General features: G+C 54.6%; 6 protein-coding genes across 6 annotated transcripts in view; 2 read left to right on the top strand and 4 right to left on the bottom strand.

The window, feature by feature from the left end:
• Nucleotides 1–717: 717 nt before the first annotated feature.
• Nucleotides 718–2601, bottom strand: CCM_01003 (glutamyl-tRNA(Gln) amidotransferase, B subunit; the record flags this gene model as incomplete). The annotated part of the gene is made up of 1 exon (XM_006666161.1): nt 718–2601. The coding sequence occupies one exon, from the start codon at nt 2599–2601 to the stop codon at nt 718–720; it is 1884 nt and encodes a 627-aa protein (XP_006666224.1).
• A 5462-nt stretch (nt 2602–8063) lies between these two features.
• On the bottom strand, nt 8064–12371 carry CCM_01002 (vacuolar assembly protein, putative; the record flags this gene model as incomplete). Its single annotated transcript, XM_006666160.1, has 6 exons — nt 8064–8081; nt 8264–9016; nt 9066–10797; nt 10847–11823; nt 11871–11897; nt 11946–12371. 6 exons carry the CDS (start codon nt 12369–12371, stop codon nt 8064–8066), a joined length of 3933 nt encoding a protein of 1310 aa, XP_006666223.1.
• Nucleotides 12372–12824: 453 nt separating this feature from the next.
• On the top strand, nt 12825–18777 carry CCM_01001 (20S cyclosome subunit (APC1/BimE), putative; the record flags this gene model as incomplete). The annotated part of the gene is made up of 2 exons (XM_006666159.1): nt 12825–16142; nt 16192–18777. The coding sequence occupies 2 exons, from the start codon at nt 12825–12827 to the stop codon at nt 18775–18777; spliced, it is 5904 nt and encodes a 1967-aa protein (XP_006666222.1).
• Nucleotides 18778–19619: 842 nt separating this feature from the next.
• On the bottom strand, nt 19620–21087 carry CCM_01000 (eukaryotic translation initiation factor 3 subunit 6; the record flags this gene model as incomplete). The annotated part of the gene is made up of 2 exons (XM_006666158.1): nt 19620–20599; nt 20679–21087. The coding sequence occupies 2 exons, from the start codon at nt 21085–21087 to the stop codon at nt 19620–19622; spliced, it is 1389 nt and encodes a 462-aa protein (XP_006666221.1).
• Nucleotides 21088–21574: 487 nt separating this feature from the next.
• On the top strand, nt 21575–22104 carry CCM_00999 (ribosomal protein L49/IMG2; the record flags this gene model as incomplete). Its single annotated transcript, XM_006666157.1, has 2 exons — nt 21575–22000; nt 22054–22104. The coding sequence occupies 2 exons, from the start codon at nt 21575–21577 to the stop codon at nt 22102–22104; spliced, it is 477 nt and encodes a 158-aa protein (XP_006666220.1).
• Nucleotides 22105–22689: 585 nt separating this feature from the next.
• CCM_00998 (ARID/BRIGHT domain protein (SWI1), putative) overlaps nt 22690–24485 on the bottom strand; it is a gene marked incomplete at both ends in the record, with an annotated part of 3542 nt that continues 1746 nt past the window's right edge. The window contains 2 exons of the mRNA XM_006666156.1: nt 22690–22845; nt 22950–24482. Coding sequence (XP_006666219.1) covers nt 22690–22845; nt 22950–24482 — 1689 coding nt within the window. The remainder of the gene's footprint in view (nt 22846–22949; nt 24483–24485) is intronic.

Below are 24485 nucleotides of genomic sequence, written 5' to 3'. Positions count from 1 at the left end.
TTGCCCATAGCATTCTCAGACGCCTGCTTGACTTTTTCGCCGGCCGACTCTGTTTCCGTGCCCATTAACAGCAGTCTTCATCAGTGGGAGGGGGGGTCCTTACCAGCAGCGTCGATGCCGTCGACTATCTTGCCGCTCACGGCCTGGTCCACCGTCTTGATGCCATCCTTGAGCGTCTCGGTGGCCGTCTTTTGGTAGACGACGGTGGAGGAGAATGCGCGGCTGGCGCGGGGGACGGCGCGAGTCGCAGATCGGAGTGCGAACGACATAAGGGCTGTTTGTGTGTTGTGGCTTGACGGGATTTGTTCAATGGGTGTTTGAATGGGCGGGTCAATTCATGAACAGGATGATGAAGGGAGTAAACCAAATTGTTTGGGTGGTAGCGACAGATATAGGACCGTTGGACCCTGCTTGCCTGTTCGCACACTGCTATCCCATCGTTGACGTCACGCAGGCATCACCACGCTCAATGTCCCACCACTCTGGTAGGGCCAAGCGGTTATGCCCGTTTAATAAGTTAGGCGCAGTTGCTTTCATTATCGCCCAATCAGAATCATCTCACTAGTTGGATTGATTTTTCCACTAGTTTTCCAGTACGGACTTGCATGTTTTGGCTGTTCCACAGACAGTAATCTACTCGGCGCGATCCCGCGCTATCTGGGCCTATTTTTTACAAAATGGCGACTACATATACAGCAGATCAATAACATTACACGCCTACTTGGCATAGAGGCCATCAACCTTGGCGCGCATGACGCTCTCCGCCGTTGACGGGTCTATCCTCTCCGTCGGACCCAGGCGCATCATTTTGCCCACCAGGAACATGAGCTTGCCCTGCGGAAACTTGTCATAGCGGATAAACTCCTGCAGGACCTTGTCCTCACCCTGCATCGCCTCCTCGGCCATTGCGACGTACTCGTCCTTTGACAACTCGCGGAACCACAAATTGTTGATATCAATGGCCGACGTCACGTCACCGTCGCCCATCTCTCCGAGATGGATGGCGACGAGGAGCTCTTTGGCCACCTTGCCGGTGATTTGCTTCTGGTAGAGGTGGTACAGGAGCTGCGCGAGATGGCTCGCGGGCACTTGCGCGCACTCGCCCTCCTGTGAAAAGGTGAGCTCGGCCGACGCAAGCGGCCCGGCCTTGTACGTCGTGAGGCGGCCGAGCTCGTGAATGACCCAATTGCCGACAAGGGTCGCGTAGTTCTTGAACTCTGCACCCGAGTTTTGGAAACTTTCGCCGATAATATCGAGAACACGATAGAAATATTGAACTCGAGCACCGTTGTCAAGTGTAATGAGAGAGAGCGCGTCTTTGGCCGTGAGACCGTAGTCGGCCACCATACTGTCGAGCTCCTTATCAGGAAGTACTGCAAGCGACTCTTGCAAATGCTGGACTAGGTCGTTGCCAATGATGAGCGGCTCGATATCGGGATCCGGCATGTAGCGGTAGTCGACCTCACCCTCCTTGCCACGTAGTCTACGGGTCTCTGTCGAGCCAACAGCCCAACCGCGCGTTTCACTAGCAATGACGCCGCCCGCTTCGAGCTCGCGGATTTGTCGGTCTCTCTCGGCGATGATGGAATCTTCGACGGACTTGACGGTACTTAGGTTCTTGATCTCCGTTCGGGTGCCAAGCGGGGTATTGGGGTCACCCGTTCTGCGCACCGAGACGTTGACATCGGCACGCAAGCCACCAGCTTCCATGCCTGATACGCAAGCATCCACCGTATTCAAGAGAAGCTGGATTTTTCGAACAAACACAGCAGCTGTTCTGGGATAGTGCATCTCGGGTTCCGTAATGATTTCGACCAGGGGCACACCAACACGGTTGAAATCCAGCCACTGTGTGTTGCCCACTTGAGCTAGTGTTTTGGCCGTATCTTGCTCGAGCTGCACTTGCTTGATGCGGACAGTGACGCTCTCGCCGTCCTCGGCCGCAATACCGTCCCTAGCCAGCAGGGTGATGTGGCCATTTTTGGCGAATGGCTGATAGTACTGCGTAATCTGGTAGCCGGCGGGTTGGTCCCACCAAAAGTAGTGTTTTCGATCGAAGCGGCTGCGGTTCTGGATCGCGCAGTGGAGGGCGAGGGCGGCGCGGAGGGCGGGAATCAGCGTCTCTTTTTGGAAACTTGGCTGACTTCCGGGCATGGCGACGTCGAAGAGCGTGACATGGCTATTGGGGTTGTCGTTGAACGAGGTGGCGGCGGACGAGAAGAGCTTGCGCGCAGTGTTGAGCTGTGCATGAATCTCGATGCCGACGGTGAGCTCCCAGCCGTCGACGGTCTGATTGTCCGACTTGAGCTTCTTCTTGCCCCCCCATTGCTTCTTCTTGGCGAGCCTGGCCTCGTCCTTGAGCTTTTTGCGAAAGTTGGGGGGTTGCGGCGCGAGAGGGGGTGTAGGTGTCGCGGCAGCCTGCGGTGCGTCATGGAGGTGTCTGACTCGATGCGCTGTTGTGGCGGTGGAGGTGGCGATGATGGTACAGGATCGGGCGAGAATCCGCCGTGCTACTGGACGGCGCGCAATCAAGCAACCGTGTGGCGAGAGGCGGCCGGCGAGCAAATACCTGCTGAGGTCTGTGACTGTCTGGCCCGGCATCGTGACCAGAGGCAGCGGACTGCGGCCGAGGGTGACGTGTTTTTGTCGAGTCCGACGTCGGCAGCGGGGCGTGGTAGGGGACAAGTATGATTCACAGCGACCGGCCGACGGGGATTGGACGGGACGGGACGGGCTGAGGACCCAAGGCCTTGGGTTGGGTTGCCGTTTCTGGCCCCTCAAAGAGGTGGGCGGCGTGCTGACTTGCAGACGCTGGGCGGCTGCCTTGAAGTTCCGAAACACGAGGGGTAGCTGAGGCTTGCAGAAAGGAGTGCCGAGCACCAATGGAAGCGGTGGCGAGGAGGGAATGAAGAGTGAATGTGTGTTAAAGAAATTGGCGGTGGTGGTGGTGTTGCAGGAGAAGCGGTTGTGGGTGGGCCTGGGTCGCGATGCAAATCCGACTGGTAACGTTAGTCATAGTGTTACTTAGGGTGTCGCGCGCTGTCAAACGGTCTTGATCAACTGCATCATCGCAAACATTAATACAGGCGCCCTGCAAATTCCCCGAAACACAAATCTGCAAAATCTTTCGTCACTCTTTTACCCCTGACGTGATACGGTATTTCTTTTTATAGTTGGGCACCAACAAGGCACACGGCGTCTGCCCTGGCCAAGACCATGACGACTCTCCCAGCGATAGCGATTCCACGTGAGCCTCGCAGCCTGACCCAACCAGCCATGACTCCGGCTGAAGAGGCACACACAACACAAGAGTGCAACCTGCATATATATAGTAACACACTATATCGTCGCTTTATTTCGCTCGACACAACAGAGAAAAAAAAAACACCTTGTTGCCGCTGCCGTTGCCGCTTACCCCTCCATTTCCAATAAAAACCACGGCCAATCTCTCCCCGTCTCGCATCTCGCACCAACCCGCAAAGCAATGCAATACCAGACATCATTCCTGCTCATGCCGAAACAGACTGCACGACTCCCCACAACAGCTCTTTCTCAGACACATAGTCACATTCACTGCCCTGCGCCATATGCGCCCCCCGTGAAGCTGCACCCCACGTGAGCCGCCATTAGTAGGCATAGTGGTTGCAGAAGCTCGTGCTACGGCCAACTGACAAACTTGTTCCTTGTTGCGCTGCCAGTTTCCAGGTCAAAAGGAGCCTTTATCCTTCCTTTTCTTCTTCTTTCTTCATTCACCGGTATTGGCCCCAGGCTTGGAAGACCTTTTCTTTCATCTCTCGTGGAATTCCCCTGCCCTCCAGATCCTTGCCCGTGATCCCGCGGAAAGCCCGGTTATAGGACCCTTTTTGGCCTCACAAGGCTGTCAGAGCGGTTTGGATCCATTTGCCACCGATGAAATTTGACCAGGTGCCGGAATCTATGGCACCCAAGGGCGGACCATCCAGCGGGAAAAGAAGTGCGCTCAGCCGAGTATCCTCGTCACGCCGAAGGCACGGCCGCGCCGTCACCATCGAGGACGTAATGGACGCCGAGGACCACCTCCACCGGATCTCGCAGGCCTCCACCCCTGGCATGGGCTCGGCGGCCGGAGAAGTCTCTCCGGAATGGTACATCAACCTGGCAGCTGAGCCCCGTGCTTTGATCGAAGCCGACGGCACTGAGGCGGCAACGGCGCCAGCCCAGGTGACGGGCGAGGAACGAGACGCCCCAAAGAAATTGGCTCCCGGACGTCCAGCCACGGACGAGACACCAAAAGCTGCACCTAATAACGCCCCAGGGGAAGGTCAGCAAGGTCGAAAGACTGACGGGGCCGCGACTCCCGCCGCCCCGACCAGGAATCCATCGCCCATGCCCCGCGCGGCGGAGCAAAAGGTCGATGAGGATACCCACACCTCCGAGGCAGGCAGACCGCCGGTGATGCGCTTCGCGGAGAATTCCCAACCCCCTCCCCATCCGTTTCAGAGTCCGATGGGCTCGTGGGCGCATCCCTACCCCCACGGCCAAGCACCCGGCCCGCCGCACTACCGGCCGGTCTATCCGCCGTTTCTCCTGCAGCCACCGCCGCCGCTGCCCCCCATGTCCCCCCCGCTCTTCGGGATGCCTCACCCACCAATGATCGTCCCCGAGGGTCAAGTCGCCCGCCTCGAGCCGCGCCTCACGAGCGGCTACGAGCTTTTGGCGTCGCGCCTGGCTGGTGGCTCCGAGTCAGAGCTACCCGTGCCGCCCATCTACAGGCGTTTCAAGGACCTCCACCACCGCATCCTGCTCGACCTGCACGACGAGCTCTGCGTGCTGGAGGAGCGGCTGCAGCACCTCGACGACATGGAGGCCGGCAACCGTAGGTACAGGGACCGTTTCCTCCCAGCCTCGCGCCGGCTCGACGAGTCGGACCCCAGCGACCTAACCGCTGCCCGGAAGCAGCTCAAGGACCATATTTCCTACAAGATGTTTCAGTACTGTAAGCCGAATGAAAAGACTAACTGTTTGTTGACACAGGTTTCTCTCTCTCTCTTCCCACACATCCACTAACACTTTCCCCCTCTCTCTTGCAGTTACCCAGTTTGACATGTTGAAGAAAGTATGCAAGATTCGCGACGCGCTGCCCGAAGAGATCCACGACTACCGGTCCTTTTTGGCGGCCCACGCGCCCGTTGTCCCCCAGGAAATGCGCTTCCTAGATAGAACGGGCGACCTGATGTGCCTCGCCGACCCGCCCTACTACCTCGACGAGGAGAGCGTCAGCGACCACCACCAACCCCATCACCCGACGACGCCCGCGGCCCCGCACACGCCGCGCCTGCTCGAGGCCCCGACGGCACCCAACCCTATGAGCGTGGGGGAACCAATGGACCACGCGCGCGAGTTCACGGCGGGGGCGCGGAGCGGCAGCAGCAGCGGTGGTAGCAACGGCCGAGGTAGGCGTCCACGGCCAGCAGCGGCGGCGGCGGCGGCTCCAAGCCAGGTCGCGCTGCGCCACATGATGGTAGGCATCTGCATGGCTGTCATCCTCCCGATCCTGAGCTTCCCCGTCATTCCCGGTTTCGTGAGCCGCATGACGGTGGTGGCGCTCGTCGGGCTGGGCTTGGCCGTGGTTGGCGCGCAGGCAGGCGCGTACGACATGCTCGCGGGGCGGGCGAGTCCTGTCGACGGCGCCATGGCGTTGGGGATTTACGTGGCATTCATGACGGTGGTGGCCGTCACATTTGGGTGACGTGAGGAGACCTGGTAAATTTGATTCTGTCATGAAAAGTTCATATTTGCGTTTTTTTGGCTTCGATACATTACTTGCTTCTCAATATACCCCGACGTTTGATTTTGCACGGGGCCGTTGTCCCATATTTTCTACAATCATATCATCCATCGCCGTACTCATAATCCTCTGACGACAAACGAATAGATTATAATCTCTTTTTGTCATGCAAGGCTCCCTCGATTCTATTAACACCGGGCGAAGTAAGACGCCGCCCACCGAACAACAATCCGTTTCCCCACCAAACCGAACCCTAGCCCTGCACCACCCGTAAATGAACTAATAACGAGGCCGGCTCCCACAACCAATGGGCGAATGGTTTAGTGGTATAATACTCCCTTAGCATTCGATCCCCTTGTCTCCTTCGAGATTTGGGCGATTTATTCACTGGGAGTGGTCCGGGGTTCGATTCCCCGTTTGTCCAGCCGAAACTTGTCTGTCGTAATTCGAGGGCGAATGGTTTAGTGGTATAATACTCCCTTAGCATCTTGAGAGATTGGGAGTGGTCCGGGGTTCGATTCCCCGTTTGTCCAAAAATCAGGAGCAAGTTTCTTTTTTTTACTTTTCTAGTAACTCTTTACTGTACTTGTACTACCCGTCTCTTACAAACTTGCGCGTTTCAGTTTCATGGCGCGACAGCTATGTGTGACCAAGGTATGACTGCCTCGATCCTAACATGATTGATAATTATTACAAGTTCCTTTATCGTGGCAGCATTTGCCTAAAATGAAAGTAATAGAAGACCTATTAGTTACTGAAGCGGCTGAAACATTTGAACTCCGTTGTGGCCAGTTCTGCTATGTGATGCGCCGCCTCTTTTACGTCACCCACTTACACACGAAAGCAAACTCACCTCCATCCTCTCTCCCTTGGGGTCGCACCTCGCATCTACGCTCCATCACCTTATCCGAGACCAAGCAATGCCGACAACTACCCCCCCTTTGCAGCTGGCAACAAGCCACAACTTGGCAGCAAACGGACGCGCGACGCGAGCGAGCTGAAGGCGAATGCGGCAAACAGTCTTGTTTATTATTGATCTGACGAAGCGAGGCTAAATGGCTTGTGCGCCAGGACCGTAGTGACTGATTGTTGCCCCTGCTGCATGCTGTGAAAAAAGAAAAAAGCTGAAAGTGAACGGCTGGTGAATGTGAACACGGCACACCTCCCAACCTCCTCTCCCTCCCTCACCACTCTTGCCAACGTTTTGTCTTGCACACCGTGTTCCTCCATCATCAAGAAGAACTTGCCTTCAATACAAGGTCAATAGAATTTCACAAGACCTCTTTGGTGAGTCGGTGCCTCTTGTCCTGTGTAGCTTCGCCTCACTAACCACACAAAAGCAAGATCATCAACAGTTCATCATGATGCCTCGTCTTGCCAAGATCGCTGCTCTGTTCGCGGCTCTTGCGCCTGCTATTGCTTCCCTGAGTAAGGCAAAGAAAACCACACACCAGGATTCAATCACTGCTCGTCCTCTACTAACAACATTCACAGCCGATGGCCAGTATACCGAGACCATTGGTGCCCAGGAAGTCGGCAGCACCACCATTGACGGTACGATAGGGCCCTCCATCTCTTACTGCATTATCTTCTCCCCTTACTAACACAGACCCTGCCTAGGCACCATGGTTTACTCCATGAACCACTGCTCCATCGTCCACAGCACCCAGTGCTACACCTCGCTCTCCACCGGCGGCCCTGCTGCTCCCAGCTACTCCTCCTCCTCGGCCTCGCCTCCTACTCCTCCCGCCCCGACCTACGGCAGCAGCAGTAGCAGCGGCGGCGGTTCGGTCCCCGTCCCGACTGCCAGCAGCACCGTCGAGCACCCGCTACCGTCGACCACCACCGTCGTCGGCAGCACGAGCGTCCCCAGCAGCGAGGCTACCACCAGCATCGGCCACAGCAGCTCAACCACGCAGACGCCCGATGTGCCCACCGGTGCCGCCGCCATGGGTGCCTCCGCCGTCATTGGCAACGTCTTTGCGGCTGCTCTTGCGGCTCTGGTCGTCTAAGAAACAGAGTTACTTCGATGTTTGACTCTTTTTTGGTTTGCAAGACGAGAACTGACAGGCAGGGACTCATGAGAGGTGGTGTTGGAGCTTTCAGACCCTTGGACAGTCTCGCTTGTAATTAAAGTCTTGCTTGCGCTAATGGTTGCTGGCCTCGGAAATGACATGGAGCAATGTGCTTAGGAATAGCAGAAAAAGTAGAATGTAGTCAACTGAATTGAGAGATGACCGGAACTTGATCACACCAGCATGGATGGATAGTTGGCTATTGGGAATTCATATTGACGCTAAAAATCGAATGGTATCTATGTGCTAGTTAGTATACAGCGGCTGTCAGCCCAATAATTGAAGAAAAAAAAGAACCAAGACCATACTTGTCGCCACAAGATATGTTATGCAAAGAATGCGAGACTCACGTCTCGATCGTCTCGTTTGGAAACATAACGTCTCACTTGGCTAGATGACAGAGAGGGCAGCCTCCCCGTACCTTGTCGCGCAGTAACCTCGCCTTCATGACCTTCATACCCACCAGATACCGGCCACTTTCTTGGCCATCGCTGCCAATGTCAATATCCACGTTCCCACCGCTCTTGAGCATCTCCATCAGGTGGCTCAAGTGGTAGACGTGGCCGCACGCGTAACCCACCAGCGTTTCCATCTCGTACTCGGTGAATGCGTCCCCACAACCGACGCAATGGCCGGGTTTGGGCGCTCTAGCCGCCTTTTCGCCTTGGACAACCTCCGCCTTCTTCTCCACGTCACCCGGTTTCTGGTCTGCCTTGGGCTTCTTGGCGGGCACCGCGGCCGGCTCAAATTTGACGCCGCGGCGCTGTCCAGCGCGCAGCTCTCGTTGCTTCAGTCCCACTTCGCTGCGCATGACTGTTGCTGCGCCAGAGCTGATGCTGTGTTGAAGTTCGTGCTCCTTCATCATGTGCGTGAGGCCTTCTCTGAGACCTTCAACCTCGAGACCCTCGGGAATGCGCTCTACGAGAGCAATGGGGTTGATCGCGGTACCCACTTGCTCAAGAAGTGCCCGGATGAAGCTTGGTTTGTCCATACTATAATCAAGCAAGTCATTCCACAGGTCCGGATCGTCTTGCTCCTTGACAAATTCAATTGCTTTTTCTACGTCGCGTAGTCGATCAATGATCAGGTATAGTGCGCGCTTCATTTGACCTGTTTTCGAGTACAGAAAAACGAGCTCGTCGTAGTATTTATGTTGTTCGCATTCCTCGACAGCCTACTGTCCGTTAGCCACCTGCTTCTTGGTAATGAACCCAATTACCTACCTTGTCAAATGTGTACGCCGTTGATGTTTTCAAGAAGTCCATCAAAAGTGTTCTTTCGTAGGTGGCGAAGAGTGTGACAACCAGATCTGCAAAGTCGTCTACTAACGCTCGGCTTTCCAGGACCAAGTGGTCGCGGTTCCCCCCAGCATGTTCCTTCACGCCGTCGCCGTGCCATAGACCACGGAGATAGAAGAAAAGATACAGCCGGAGTTTCTTTGCTTGCAGCTGCTCTACCACTTGCTTAGGTCCAACCAAACCATGTTGTGCCTCGTCGACGAGCAGTGTAATTGCATCAGAGGTCGCATTGGCCAGATCCTTTTTCGTCATTTGGTCAATACCGCCAGCAGGAACGCGCAGGCTGATAAAGTCTGGAATGTCGTCGGCCACTGCTTCGGCGAGATGATTATCTCTAATGAGACGAAACGCAGAATCGGCGTCTTGAAGTTTGATGTAGAATCTGAGAGCCTCGCGCTGGCGCCCTCCGGTTTCATATAACCTGGCAAGACTTTGATTAACGATACGCCAATCTCTGCCCTTTTCGCCGTCGTCAATGCTATCTTGGCGCACATCGCGGAACTTGAGCTGGTTTTCAAGTGTTGTCGTAACAGTCTTGATGTCAAATAACTCTGGCGACCACAGGTCCAGTAGATCCCGAAACCGGGGTTTGTCGTTGTGAATATAATGGCCAAGGACGACTTCGTACACTGTAGTTGGTATGGGCGGCCTCATCGGAGCTGAAGGAATATAGTTTGTAATCTCGTCGAACTTCCTTGCCCCTGCAAAAGTCCACACCCACTTCTCCCAGCGATCGGGAGAATGCAAGACCCTGCTGCAGACTTCCGCTGCCACAGCCCATTGGCCGTCGTCAATCAGCTCTTTAATCCAAAGCTCGCCTATCCGCTGCTTCTCCTTCTCCACTGCAGTTTGAGCGCTTCTGGTCATGGAGTCTGCGACAGATTCGTCCTCGAACGCGTCGGTAGCACCCTGCCCCGGTGCAGCCGCTGGCAGAAAATCACCAGACTTGTCTGCCAATATGTCTGGATTCTCATCTAAGAGATCCCATGCTCTACTAAATTGCTCGTGTTCTAACAACCAGGCAAGGTGATCACCCAAGTCTCTCTTGGTTGCCAGTATGCAGTCATAAGGGCTCTGAACAAAGATTTTGGCGCCAGGCTTGCTCAAGCTGGGATGTACAGGGAGCGACACTGACCTGGCTGGCCCGCCGCGGATTGTTCCACTGGCACTGGTTGTTCTAGAGCCGGTTGCAACATCGTCTCCGCTATCTCTGCTTCGAATACTGGCCCCCGAGCTAAAGAGAGCTCTGGGGTTAATAGCGGCATTCCACATCTCGCTACCGAGCCCGGCGATGGTCTCTAATGCCCCCTTGGATGCTACCACGCTTGCTGCGCTGCGAGCAGGTAATACGCTGAGGTGATAGTCGGCAGAAAAAAGGCGCTCATAGCGGCTCATTACGAGTTCCTCTTTGTCAACCTCGGCTTGCGATACAAGGTCAATGAGACGGAGCTCCGGGGGCATGTTATTTTGACGCTTCCTGACGCCACCCGACGGCTCACTCTTCGCAGAGCTTGTGGACCCTTGATGACGATGGCGCTGGGCGGCTTTGCTGCTCTGTCCCTCCTCTTCACCGTCTTCCGGCGGGGCAAATGCGAGAACAAGAAGAAGATTCGACGTATAAAGAGAGATTCCAGAAATGATACAATCAATGCGCAAGCTGTATCCATTAGTAAATATGTGGCGGCAACGTTTGAAACAATGCGTACATTTTGGCAATCTCAGCGCGACCAAGGGCTTTGTTTCCGCTGTCCTTTGCAGGAGAGCCGTCACGATGAACATTGATAATCCATATCATGGACCCCCAACCAACCAGTAGACGCTCCATCCCATGTTTTTGTAGCCCGGATTGACCCTTCAACCTGTCTGCAGCTGCCGAAGCCGACACGCTGCCCTGCTGAGGATCGATGGCCTCGTCGCTTTCAATTGCTTTTTCGTCGATCCATTCGGCCCGGCCTTTCCACACGCTAGCCATAGTATCCCATTCCTCGGTCTGTGGCCTATCGATGTGCCCAACACGCTTCCAGACGTCGTCATGGTCCGCATTTTCGTGGTGCAGTTTGGAGCGCATGATTTTGATACCTTGCTCATTCAGCCAGACAACGTACTTTCCTGATAACGACCATTTTATGGTGTTGATTGTGCCCTCTCCCGTGTGCAAGACTGTGTCCTTGCCAGTATTGGATCCCAAGCCCATGCTTCCGAGCCAGCCGGATGCAGTTGCAGCTGCTGTTCCAATCGTGGTGGAAGTACTTCGGCCTGGCAGACCTCCCGAGGTGAGAATAAGCTGACCAGCTAAACCACCTGAGATGTAAGAACGATCTGATTTGAACTCTGGTGATAATGCCACGCTCTGGACGGGACGACCGAAACTCCGCAGTTGAACATCTTTCATATCAATCAAAGATTGTACACAGACATTGCCATCCATGGAAGAGGTTGCTATGTGTATGTCGTTGGATGGAGTTTTTGGGATTTGTGTGGGCTCCCTAAGTCGTTTTGAGGAAGCGGCTGGAGAATTATCCTGGGGTCTTGGCTGGCTAGGCAGGTTCGCAGGCGGTACGGGGCTGGACGCTTGATCCGTCGGTAGTGGCGGAGGGTATGGCGAGATCGAGATGGATGTGACGGAGGCAGAATGAGCATGATATACTCGAAGCGCTTGAAAGGTGGGTAGTTGAAGAACGTGCTGGATCAATTAGATAGTGTACGCTGGACATGGGATGAGCAACTCACAATATTGCCATTATGTGTACCGATTATCTGGCCTCGTTAGCTGTGATTTGCAGAGATGTTGGGCGGGAATCTGACCATCTTATCGCCTGCGACAAGAAACGCGCTGGCTGCGTCACCGTTACGGTATACAGCATTCAAATGGGGCGTGAGCCTCGAGATCTTCAGAGATGGCTCATAATCTTCGTCTTCTTCGTCGTCTGATCCATCGTCATCATCATCATCTTCTTCTTCGTCCTCTTCGTCTTCATCGTTCTCTTCCTCAGTGCCTCCTTCGTCTTCCTGGGCATCGTCTCCAGCAACAGAATCAGAACTCGTCTTGCCGGCGGCTTCAGCTGTGCCACTCATATCATTGTGTTTGAGTTGTAGAGACCCTGACACTACCTGGGTATTAGCCGCCGTATCTGTCGCGCTTGACGGATTCGTGTCGTGACCGGGTTGTTGACGAGTATCAACATGGTCTGGCTGATTGTCGCCACCAGGCTCCTGGGCTTGGTCTGTCATTTTGTCGCTACACTGGGACCATAATTGGGAGCTAGAGGAAAGAATTCGGAGGCGAATGTATAATCGAGGAGATGGTGTTGGGAAATGGAGGCTATTGGGAAGCTTAATTAGCTCGACTGACTAACTACAGCGTTACGAGCTGGCGCTGGAGCTGGCCCAAGGTCGCGCCATTGAGCCACAGCCAACGGAAACAGCCTCGACGAGCCACAGCGCCACAAAGCCACTGTGAAGTTCCCCGCCTGCCCGCCAAAACGCTGTACTGCTCTGGAGCTTCACCAACAATCGCGTCTTCTACGCGACTCGTTTGGAATATCCAAAACACGACGTCACACAATTTCCGATCCATCGCAGCGAGCACGACCGGGCATGTCGAACTCATGATAAAGGACTTTCGACACAATTTGAACCAGGAGATCGGGCCTGAGCTGCCACCGCATATGGCGAGTACGCAATATGGCTTCTGTCAAGTCTCTTGGGCTTCACCAGCCCTCGGGCCTGCACTATGCTATTGACGAGCAGTTGTTGGCGCCAAACCCGCCGCCGAATTCCTATAAATGGGATATTATTTCTGGAAAGAGCAAACATACAGATATAATTGAGGATGAGCTGCTCATCACCAAAAATGCCGTTCTGTGGTGCCGTGGTGGTATTCTTCGCAAGATATTCAAATTCGACCTCGAAAAGGAGTCCGTGACGAAAGCCCTTCTCGCATATTTCCCCGCCTCTGATGACGATAAAGCAGCCCCACAGGCGCACTCACAAACGACGAAACCGAGCATCGCGAACCGACGACGACCTCGTATGGAACAGGCGCTGGTCGTCTTCCTGAGTACCCAAGCACACATTTACTTCTTGTCCGGCGCCAGCCATGTCGTCCATATGCCCTTTGAGGTCGAGACAGCCTTTGCTGGCCCTTCAGGTGTCTTGATTCAAAGAAAGCAAAGAAGCGAAAACATCCACTCGTCCACTCTCCGATTTCCGCGAGTAATTCCGAATTCGTTCCTGTCATCTCAGTTGACCGAAGTCAATAGCTCGCAGGCGCAAGACTTTTCGGTACAGAGCCTAGGAAACCCCAAAGCCTTGAACTTGGGTCTGAGTAATACTTTGGAAAGTATGTTCGATGGCCCCATGGGCCAAGTTGACTCTCACTGGCCACGCCTTGTCTCGCTGTCCGACCCGTTACTGGACATTGGCCTTGTTGTCACTGAACCAGACCCGCAAAGTACTAAAGGACCTACCGCTGGTGCCCGGAATGAAGCTTTCCTCGATCCTGCGGAAGAGATCCTCTATATCGAACAGGTCGAATTGACCGGGAGGGCTTTTCAGCAAATCGATGAAACCCTGACTATTGCTGTTACCCTCAATCGCTCAACAAATTCTTACAACGTTTGGCGTCTTAAATACCTTGAGTACCAAGACCCTTTCATAAAACCGCGCAAGTCGAAGCTCACAACCACAAGCTTTGCTGCTCGTCGACGAAGCTCCATGGCACCTTCATTCGCAGAATCTAATACGCCGGCAAAGCCCAACACAAGGGACAGCTTTGGCGCGCCGCTACCCGGCAAACGCCACCGCAAAAGTGAAAAGATCGAGAAGCCAGTGGATTTTGTATCGTCTCTCGAGAAACAGGATAAAGATGGCTCGGCTATTACCAGGCGAAGCTCACGCCGACTGAGCTCTATGCTTGCACGCGCAGACTTGTCAGCATCTCAAGAACGATCCATCTTTTCCGAACAGCCATCAGCTATCGGTAGCAAACCCGCACGGAAGCAAGAATCCCGCGCAGCGCCGCATAACCGTTCCAGCTCTAGCTTCAGTCAGCAGATTCGCCCAAGCTTAAGTAGTCTGTTGGAGGCGCCGCTTGATATGGGTCTTAATGAAGGATTCCTCAATATGGGCTTAGATGATCATGAACTTGACGGCCTTCAACATGATGTTCGATTTACCAAGATTTTTGATATTCCGTCAGCAAAATCCAATGTGCACTACACAGTGCCAGCCGGTGATGCACCGCAGCATAGCAAAGTGTTCATACTGGCTGCCCCGGCATATGCTCGCGATGGACATGACCGAAGCCAACTGCTTATTGGCATTCAGAACATACACGAAAAGCGTCTGGACATAATTACTATACAGATCGTTCTGCAATCAACTGAGCGGCTGAACACTAGGGCCTCTTTTCCTAGCTCTGCCCCGAGCAGCTTGTCGATTGCGACTGGCGAGATTCGAAGAGCTCAAAACGTAGTCGACTCCTGTAAATTGGTCGATGGCGAGCAGTCAGTCATTCTCATATTGTCGGAGTCAATGGATGGACAGCTTGAACTTTCGACACAGGCTCCTTGGAGTGACCGCACTAGAATCTCGCCAAATCTCGTCTTTGTTGACGATACCAGACACTTGCAATACCGTGGCCGAGTTGTTGATCGTGACATGAAGCAGCGAAAGTCGGAAATATTTGACTTGACAAATGGCAGCATCATTGGCTTGCGCCATCCCAGGCAACGCGGCGTTGTTGATGCCGTGGATGCCGGCGGTCGGCTTCATCAACTCAAAATACAACTGGAACCGACATGCCCCCAGGTGCGCCATGTCCTTAGCGTCTGCCGAAATGTTTTACAGGACGCTCTCGGAGAGCGACTCCACGGCGGTTGGCTGCATATTATACAATGGCTGAGAGACCAAGACGAGACCTTTGCCAATATCGAATGGTCTGCTGCTACACTATTGCTCTTTTCGCTGGTATTGAACCTCGGCCCCGTTAAAGGCAAGCCCATGCAGACGACTCGTCTGCCAGTTCGAAAACGCCGACCTGCATCTGGCTCATTTGGATCTATTCGAGAATCTGATGATTGGAAGGCCCTCGAGATTGGTGAGACAGCTAGCTCCCTTGGATGTCCTGTGTGGATGATGAACCGGGGCTGGCAATGGGCACTGGATTCGAACTCGGAGAGCTGGAGCGCAAATGCGTATCAAGTATCCAGTCCCAGATTCACCGCGAAACATATTGTTCTCGCACGAGAATACATGGCGTCACCCTTGGGAATCATTGCTTTTGGGCCATCCGGGTACATGCCAACTTCCCTACACCATGAAGACGGGAGTCGAAGGAAAGCAGTGGCTGACATCTTCATGGCACTGCATCTTCTTCTCGAGGAAAAGCGACTGGACATCATGACTGCAGAGTATGTTTCTCCCGGGCGAGCAGACCTGCGTGTTGTATTGTGCCAAATTGCTCGCTGGTTGAAATGGTACAGCTTCTCGGCCGTTTACGAACTGGGAATCCAAGAGGTCGTGGATGAAAAGTTCGACTCAGAGTTGAATTTGACGCCTTCGATTCCCGAGCCTACGATGAAGCCCAACATTCTGGAATGGGTTCAAAACAGGCTTGTTACACAGCAAGGCAACTATCCTAGTCCTGTCGATATCTATGCCCAAAATTTCAACATGTCTAGGCAGGACAATGAATATGACGACAGGTGGGATGTGATATTGCCTCGCACGATGATGCTGAGAAGGTTCTTCAAAGCATTGGAAGTCAATCCAACAGCTGCGGAAATGGTCGAGACCATGCAAGCACAAGGTTTGACCAACGCGATTCTCGAGAGTCTCCCCGAAGCTATCTTGGTCCCGCTACGAGACGCGATTTCACTTTGCCAGCCTCGACCACCCAAAGGCTGGCCCGACGACCTGCTGAAGTTGATCAAAAGGAGTGACATGAGTAGCCTATTGTCTCCCGAAAAGGCCACTGCACGAACGCCGCCTAGCCTCTTGGTAAGCATTTGAAGAGGCCACCACTGAAATTTAGCTGACAATTATGCAGACTCCTACCCATACTGCGTCATGGGATTATCGACTTCTGTCTCAGAGTGTTGAGGACGACGAACCGGCTGGTTACGACGAAAGCAACGGGATAGAGAGGCAAGCAGTAATCCGGGCATTATTCAAAGAGGACAGACGTCTGAATGAGGCTCAGGATCTGCTTTCAACACACAAGTCTCGACACGTTCGACTGAACCCGGACTCAGATTGGCCAGAAAGTGAATACCTGGAGAAGCAAAAGCAGCTCGTCTCTAGAATCGCGACTGGTACACTTGCTATTCCAGCTGGAAGAGGATTGCTCTATTACAGCCTCCGATTTCCGCTGATAACACAACGACTTCACATTGGAGGATTCAATCTCAACTGTATTGTGAGGCCAGCTAATGTCACGGTTGGTGTTGAAAAGTCCCTTTTTACAGAGGAGAAGGTTTGCTGGGGCTTCTTTCATCAGGGAGTTGCTGCTGGCTTGGCTATATCTCCCGACGCCAAGGGTATTGACACATCTTGGATTCTCTATAACAAGCCTGGCCAAGAGCTGAGTAATCGACATGCTGGGTTCTTGCTCGCACTCGGACTCAACGGTCATCTCAAAGATGTCGCAAAGTGGGTTGCCTTCAAGTATTTGACACCCAAGCATACCATGACTTCGATTGGATTGCTCTTGGGCCTTGCTGCGTCGTACATTGGAACAATGGACTCGCTGATTACTCGGTTGTTGTCGGTACATGCTACACGCATGCTGCCACGTGGTGCTGCTGAGCTCAACCTGTCCCCCCTTACCCAGACGACTGGTATCATGGGCATTGGATTAGTATACTGCAATAGTCAGCATCGCCGCATGAGTGAGATCATGCTCTCAGAGATTGAACATGCAGAGGATGAGGAAGAAGACGAGCCGTTGCGAAGCGAATGCTATCGCCTTGCGGCAGGTTACGCACTGGGATTCATCAACCTTGGAAAAGGTAATGACTTGAAAGGGCTGCATGACATGAAGCTCACCGAGAAACTCATCACGCATGCAACATCGACTAAGATGGTTGAAATTGTCCATGTGCTTGACCGTGCTGCCGCAGGTGCTGTCATTGCCCTCACCCTTATCTTTATGAAGACGGAAGATCAAATCGTTGCTCGCAAAATTGATGTCCCAAGCTCCGTGCTCCAGTTTGACTACGTCCGACCTGATATTCTGCTGTTGCGAACTGTTGCCAAGAATCTGATTCTCTGGTCCAAGATTGAGCCAACGTTTACGTGGATTCAACGTAGCCTACCAGCGCCATATCGAGCCAGGCACAAGCTCCACGGCACCATGAAGTTGCGATCGACAGATTTACCATTCTTTAGCATCATGGCGGGAATATGCTTCTCCATTGCACTGCGGTATTCTGGCAGTGCCTCCACGCATGTCCGAGATCTCCTCCTGCATTATCTTGACGAGTTTATGCGCATCTCCTCGATCCTTGGGACGCCTAGAGAGCACCCGGATGCCGCGCCGCTGTATGACGAGGAACTTGCTAGAGCCAATGCACGCATGTGTCAAGACGTCTTGGCTGTGTCGTGCGCCATCGTCATGGCGGGCACAGGCGACATTCCCGTACTACGCAGGCTTCGTGCCCTCCACGGCCGAACTGACCCGGATACGCCGTACGGATCCCACCTCGCGGCTCATCTTGCCATAGGAGCCCTGTTCCTGGGCTGTGGCACCGTGACCTTTGGCACGAGCAACATGGCAATTGCCGCGCTCCTAGTCGCCTTCTACCCGATATTCCCGACCAATGTCATGGATAACAGATCTCATCTGCAAGCATTCCGTCACTTTTGGGTTTTGGCGACGGAGCAGCGCTGTCTTGTGGCTAAGGACATTCTGACCGGCCAGCCGGTGTCCGTGGCTGTGCAAATCAAAATGCGCCAGGACGTGTCCACGGAGGCGTTCCTGCACCGCTCCACGCCATGCCTGCTGCCACCGCTGGACCAAATCTCGAGCCTGTCGACCCACTGCGGTCCGCAGTTTTGGGACATTGAGCTCGACTTATCTGACGAGACGGTGCGCGCGGCCTTTGCAAAAACGCAGAGCCTGCACCTCCGCCGGCGCCCGCCGCGTGAGGGGACATTCCCGTCGACCCTGCGCGCCCTGGGCCGCGACGGTGACGGTCAGAACCCGATAGAGTGGCTATTTGACCTCGAGGGGCTCAAGGGCGTCAGCTACGCCGAGAAGGCGGCCCTGCTCGAGAGCGGTGAAGAGGACCCGGAGACGGGCGCCGCCGTGGACGCGCGCCTGGAGTTTGAAAAGGGTATTTGCGAGGGCGGCGATCTGGAGCGCCTCGAGGGCGCCCGGCTGCTGTTCGAATGGGGCTCCGCGCGCGACCGCCTGCGGCAGAACGACGGCAGGCCAGCTGTTGCGGACCCGAGCACCTCGCACGATAGCCAGGAGACGATTACCATGCGCTCGAGGCGGCGACGGAGTCTGGCCGAGGAGAGCGAGAACGAGCAGGACGACGAGGGCAACAAGGCGGTGTGGTGGATGCGAGACAGCGATCTTGAAGCGCTCAAGGGCAAGGTTTGGCTCGCCGCCAGAGAGGCCGAGCAGTAGAGACTGCGTGGAATCGCCTGATACGGGTCGAGAGTTGGGTTGTATGGAGGAGTTGTTGGGCTGACATCGGAAATGAGGCTACGATTACTTTCAAGATGTAGACAAACTACATCGGTACTATACATATATATAAATACAACTAGAACAACGCCACGCGCATCAGACGGCCACGATAAGTGCATGTATCAAACTTTTTATTGTGTATATATCTTGTGCTATACTGAGGGGACGGCAACTCGTAGATAAAATAAAACAACCTTTTCCCGGTGTGGCAGAATATCTCTTTCTCTATCAAGGCGCCGCCTACTCTGGTGCAGCTGGCGGTACCAAAATAAAACCCCGGCTTCCTCCTCCCCTCGTTTTTAATTTCTCTTTTCCCAAATAAACGCCATGCAATGCAAGACCGCATCATCATGGGGACACACAAAAAAAAGACATGATGGAATAGAACCATCCGCAAGTGAGGAGGCAGCACAAAGAAACAGCACACGAACGGGGCGAGTACTAAGAGAGGCGGGGGAAACCACCTTATCCTCTGGCTCTCGCGCTCTGTTGCGTGGTTTCTATGATTGCCCACCCTTGAATCTCCATTTTGGCCTGCTGCTTTATATTGCGGTAATGCCCCAACTCGTCGAGTTCTCTCGTCGCCTAGTGACAAGTACCAAGTCCCCATAGAACAAGGGCTCTTCTTCTTTGTCTTCCTCTTTTTCGTGTGCGAGACGAGTCAGAGTGTCTGGTGTGAGAACGTAGTTATGCGATGATACTTATAACTTCTTTCAAACAACGGAAACGAAAAAGAAAAGAATCAACAGCCAAATCACAAACACACGCCTCCCGTCTTCTTATTTCGACACGGCGGCGTTCAGGACCTGCGTGCGGAAGAAGCCACCCTTTGTCTTCTCAATGACCTGCTGGTAGACATTGTTGGGGGGGTGGTTCATGATGACGGTGCCGTCCTTAGAGTCAATCTTGGCGTCGAGGCGCGTCTCGCGAATGAGGTTGACGATCCACTTTTCGCCGTCGTCCGGGTCGAGGCCGAGCTTGGCCGAGAGATCGCGAATGTTCATGCGGGAAAAGATTTTGCAGTAGCTCTCGCAGATGAGGTGGCGGGCGGCGTCGACAAAGGCGTCGGCCGACGAAGCGAGGAAGAAGTCGGCGCGGCAGACGTTCTCGGCGCGGCGGAGCGCGTCGCGGGCGGCGTCAAAGTCGTGCGCAAAGTAGAGCGCGGCGACGAACTGCGTGACGGGGTCGGCGTACTCGTAGGCCTCCTGGCGCACGTAGCGGACCACGTCCTTGAGCTGCTTCTGCTGGGTGGCGGACGCGGAGCGGTTGCCGGGCGCCGATGAGACGCTGGCGGCGCGGCCGCGGCCGGTGATGACGGCGGCGATGAGGTAGCGCAGGATCCAGGGGCAGGCCGTCTGGATCGTGTTTATGTAGGGGGCGGAGAAGAACATGTCGAGGACGGGCTCGCGGGCGGCGTCGTGGTTGAAGAGGGGGAAGAGGGCCCAGTGGGCGAGCATGGCACGGTGGTCGAGCTGGGCGCGCGGGTTGCTAAAGAGGCGCGTGTCGATGCTCTCGCGCACGTTTTTGAGCTCGTCGACGGCCGAGTCCCAGTTGGCCGACAGGATCTCGCAGGCGAGCTTGCCCCACGTAGAGGCCGCCACCTTGTCGTTGTCCGTCGACAGCACGCGGAACTGGTACAGCATGTCGGCCGCCGGACCGTACTGGCCGCAGCGGAACTGGAACTGGCCAAAGTCGTACAGGGCGTCGACCATTTCAGCGGTGACCTGGGGGAAGACGCCGGGTGTTAGCAAAGCCAAATCTGCGTTTGTGTTGTGTATATTGAGCGAGCGCCGTTTCCCCGTGCCCCAAATCCCATCTCGTGTTCTATATCCGCCCACTTACGCCGTGCTGGGTCTTGAGAAATTCCAAGTTGGCCACCTTGTCGCTGCGGAGCCCGTTGACGACATCGTCCTGCGTCAGCAGGTCGGCAATCGTGGCCGTGGCCTGTTCGTATTTTTGCAGCTGGGCCACGACGGCCTCGCGCTTGCGCAAATACTGGGCCGGCGGCTCCGCGACCTCGTGCAGCTCACAGTACATGTTGGCCACGTAGTCGGTCATGTTTGTGTCTTCCAGCAGCGCAATCTTGCCTGCCAGGATCGTCCGAAAGGCCTCCGTGTCGCCGCGCTCGTCGGCCTGGTCGCCCTCGAACTGGATAAGAGGAAACAGCAGGTGTCGGCTTAGGTGGGGCGCCAGCTTGGGCATGATGGACGTGCTGTCGACCGCGACTGCGTTAAGTACGTCCTCCATGATGGGCTGTGATGATGTTTATGAAAACCTTCGAGGGGCGGTGATGATTCCCTGAGGTGGTGTCGGGGGGGAATGGTCGGGTGGGGGTTTGTCGGAGAGGTGGTCGCGAAAAATAATGCAAGGGCTTCGCAACGCACACACGCAGAAAGACAGCACTTCTCTGTGGGTCGTTTTTGGAGGGGCACTTTTTGGGCGGCCGCTCGTTTTTTCGCTAATCCACAAAAAAGTGCCAACGTGGGGATAGATGGCCGACATTTAGCCGTCGTCAGGATAAGCCAAGTCATGTGACCTTTTCACCTTTTCCTGGAGCTGTAACTACCTAGGAAGCATTGACGACGGATTACTGGTTTCTGGCGTCTTGAAAGGAGACCTCACGTTGATTCGACGAATTGACATTTCAACGCGACGTAAAGATTTGTACTATCAGGCTATTCCATCCGCCATTTTCGTCCATCTCGACCGTTGGGACCCTCCAACACCGACCACGATGAACGCCCGTCTACCACACTCTCTCGCCTGCGTCCGCGCTGCCCTCGCCGCTCCCCGACCGCCGACCTCTCTCCTCCTCCGCCTTCCTCCATCGCACAGCTACGCGACCGCCGCCACAGCCGCCGCCGCCACCCGCACCGCCGAGCAGCGCCGCTCGCCCCGGTCCTTCGCCCGGCCACCCACACCGGCCCCGACAAGCACTGCCGACGAGCAGCAGCGCGCGCGCGGGTACCTGGTGCCACGCACGGCGTCGGCGCAGCTGCCCGTGTACCGCGCCATCAAGTCGGGCGGCACACGCGAGATTATCCTGATCAAAAAGGTGCAGGGCGACCGCAAAAAACTTGTCCAGGACATGCAGGCCACGCTGGCCGTCACAGCGGACAGGATTCGCATCAACCCGACTACGCTCCATATTGAGATCCAGGTGAGATTCGCCCTTCTTGCTACTTGCAATGGTGGCTGACGTTTGATTCATAGGGCAACTACCTGAGCCAAGCCCAGAAATGGCTGCTCGACAATGGTTTCTAAGTCAACAGTGCCAGGAAACAAAAGAGACCCGTTGTACAATGTATCATATATACCATTTGCTTTTACAAACAAGGCAGCATCAGCGTAAACCGCTTAGCAAATTGTAGAATTACATTCAATTTTGATTCTTTTCTTCTTTTATTCTTTAATGACATGTCCACAAGACGTGTGGTATCGATATATATCTCGCGCCTGCTACTCCTTTGTACGATGCCATCCAATCCCAGGCTCCTCTACCCAGCCTCAAGTTTCTCCGTCGCTTGCCTTTGTCAAAGTCGCTTCTTCCTAGCCGGCCGCAAAATCATAACCATGCCGTACTTGCAACGTGACGTGGCCTGCAAAAGTGAATGACGACAATAAGAAATGAAGCAAAAAAATGAGGGGGAAACAATTGACACAAGAATGAAACGCAAATGCAAAAAGTCAAACTCCGCGGCTACCAGAATCCCATGGCGCGTGCGCGCGCCTCCAAACTCCCGGCTGGTGAAGTATTCCAGCGGCAAAAACCGTCTTTCGCTTTTGGGCATTGCGGCTATTAAAGGCAAGTAATGATACAACCAGGCGCGATCAGCTTACCGAGCCATGTTAACGAGTGACGATAGCTGCTGCAGCATGCCGTCCCTCGTCCACTCTGCCGACGTATATGATAGCGCTTCCATGAGCACCCGCGCTGACGGCAAAACGCTTTTGGGCAGCGACAGGCTCGGTTGGCTGGGGTCTCGAGCCTTCTCCGCTAACCGTCTTAATAATGTTACAGCCAAAACAACAATATACACAAGCTCGAGATCTCTTCCCCGAGGGCCACGCGACGCTTGGCGTTCAAACAAATGACTCAACTCGCGCACAAGCTTTGTCAGATTTTGCGCGAGACCTTCACCGGATGAAAGCCAAGCCTTGGCGACGCCGCTCTCGAAGCCAGGAGCAAGGGATGCCAGAATTTCCGCAGCCAAGAGACCCTGCATCAGGAATGGCTTGCGCACTTCGATAAGAGACGGATAGTTGGGCTGTCGAATACTCTCCACCGACTTGCCTGGCAGTGGCGAAATGGCGAGGGCAAACGCTCGAGTCAGGGTCTCGTTGCTCGAGCTTTGTCCAACGTCGAGACCAAATATAGCCTTGTAAAATCCGCGGTTCGGCTCATCACGCGCAAGCAACTTTGCAAGGGAGTCTACAGCGTGCGGCAGGTAGGGCTGTACACTCGGCTCATAGGGCGCAAAGAAGAGCGAACCAGCGACGACGGTCGGGGCCGGCGAAGGTGCAAATGCAAGCAGGAAGCTGAGTAGACAGAGCGCTTGTTCGCGACTGGGCAATTCAATGGCGGCGGCAATGTTGGACAATAGAACCACAACATCTTTCATAAAATCCAGCGTGTTGGTATGAGACCGCAGTAGCATGGTTCGAGTTCCAAGGTACCGGATCACGGAGCAGATAAACTTGATGACCATCTCATCCGCAAGCACAGCGTGGTTCTCGTTCTGCTCGCCTGGGAACGAGACGTTGCGAAGAATGGTGGTGACGCAAATAAGTTTATCAACAGCACGGTCAAGATCGTACTCCACAGTGCCGTATGCCGGACAATCTCGCACAGCAAGCCTATCTATGCGACAGGCGCGGACTACATCCTCGTATGACGTCAGGGAGATCTCGTCAGCAACCTCCACTGTATGTTCGACAAGCATATCGAGTTGCTCCTCGGCGCAATCAATGAGGGCATCCACCAAGTCGTCGCAATAGCGAAGCTGCAAGAAGTGCAGCTGGTTGGGTGAGTTGGACAATGTGGCCATGGTGTCCAAAGCAAGGCGTACTTCGCTGTGTATGCCACATTGCAGGCTGCGGGTGAGAGCGGCGATATCGATATTTCCGAGTTCGTTAATCATGGGTGCTGTGGGCATCCAGCGTTCCAGCTCAGTACCCAAAATATTGGCAGCGTGTAGGTCAACACCACCAAAAGTGGCCAACTCGCGGGCACAGGGGCTGTAGTCGTCGGACTTTTGCATCATGGGCGGAGCGCGTACTTCAGTGGCAGGCGGCGCAGGACGGCCCTCGGGGTGACCCGTGTGTATGCTTCCTTGGCGGTGGTGAGCAGGCGATAGCAGAGATGGATCAGCAATGCTTGGGTCAACACTCTTGGAAAGGCTGTTACGTTGGTGGCTCATCATTATGCCTGGCTGTGGTTGAGGCGTCGCAAATCCATTCACGGGCGCTTGGCCAGGTTTTACTAGAGGTTGCTGGGCTTGGGGCAGCATTTGTTGTTGTTGTTGCTGCTGCTGCTGCTGCTGCTGCTGCTGCTGTTGCTGCTGCTGTTGCTGTTGCTGCTGCTGCTGCTGTTGCTGCTGCTGCTGCTGCTGCTGCTGCTGCTGCTGCTGCTGTTGCTGTTGCTG

The sequence above is a fragment of the Cordyceps militaris genome (genome assembly GCF_000225605.1).
Source record: "Cordyceps militaris CM01 unplaced genomic scaffold CCM_S00001, whole genome shotgun sequence".
In the NCBI taxonomy this organism is placed as follows: Eukaryota; Fungi; Ascomycota; class Sordariomycetes; order Hypocreales; family Cordycipitaceae; genus Cordyceps; species Cordyceps militaris.
Note: the sequence above shows the minus strand (reverse complement) of the source record. Positions and strands in the feature narration are given on the sequence as shown.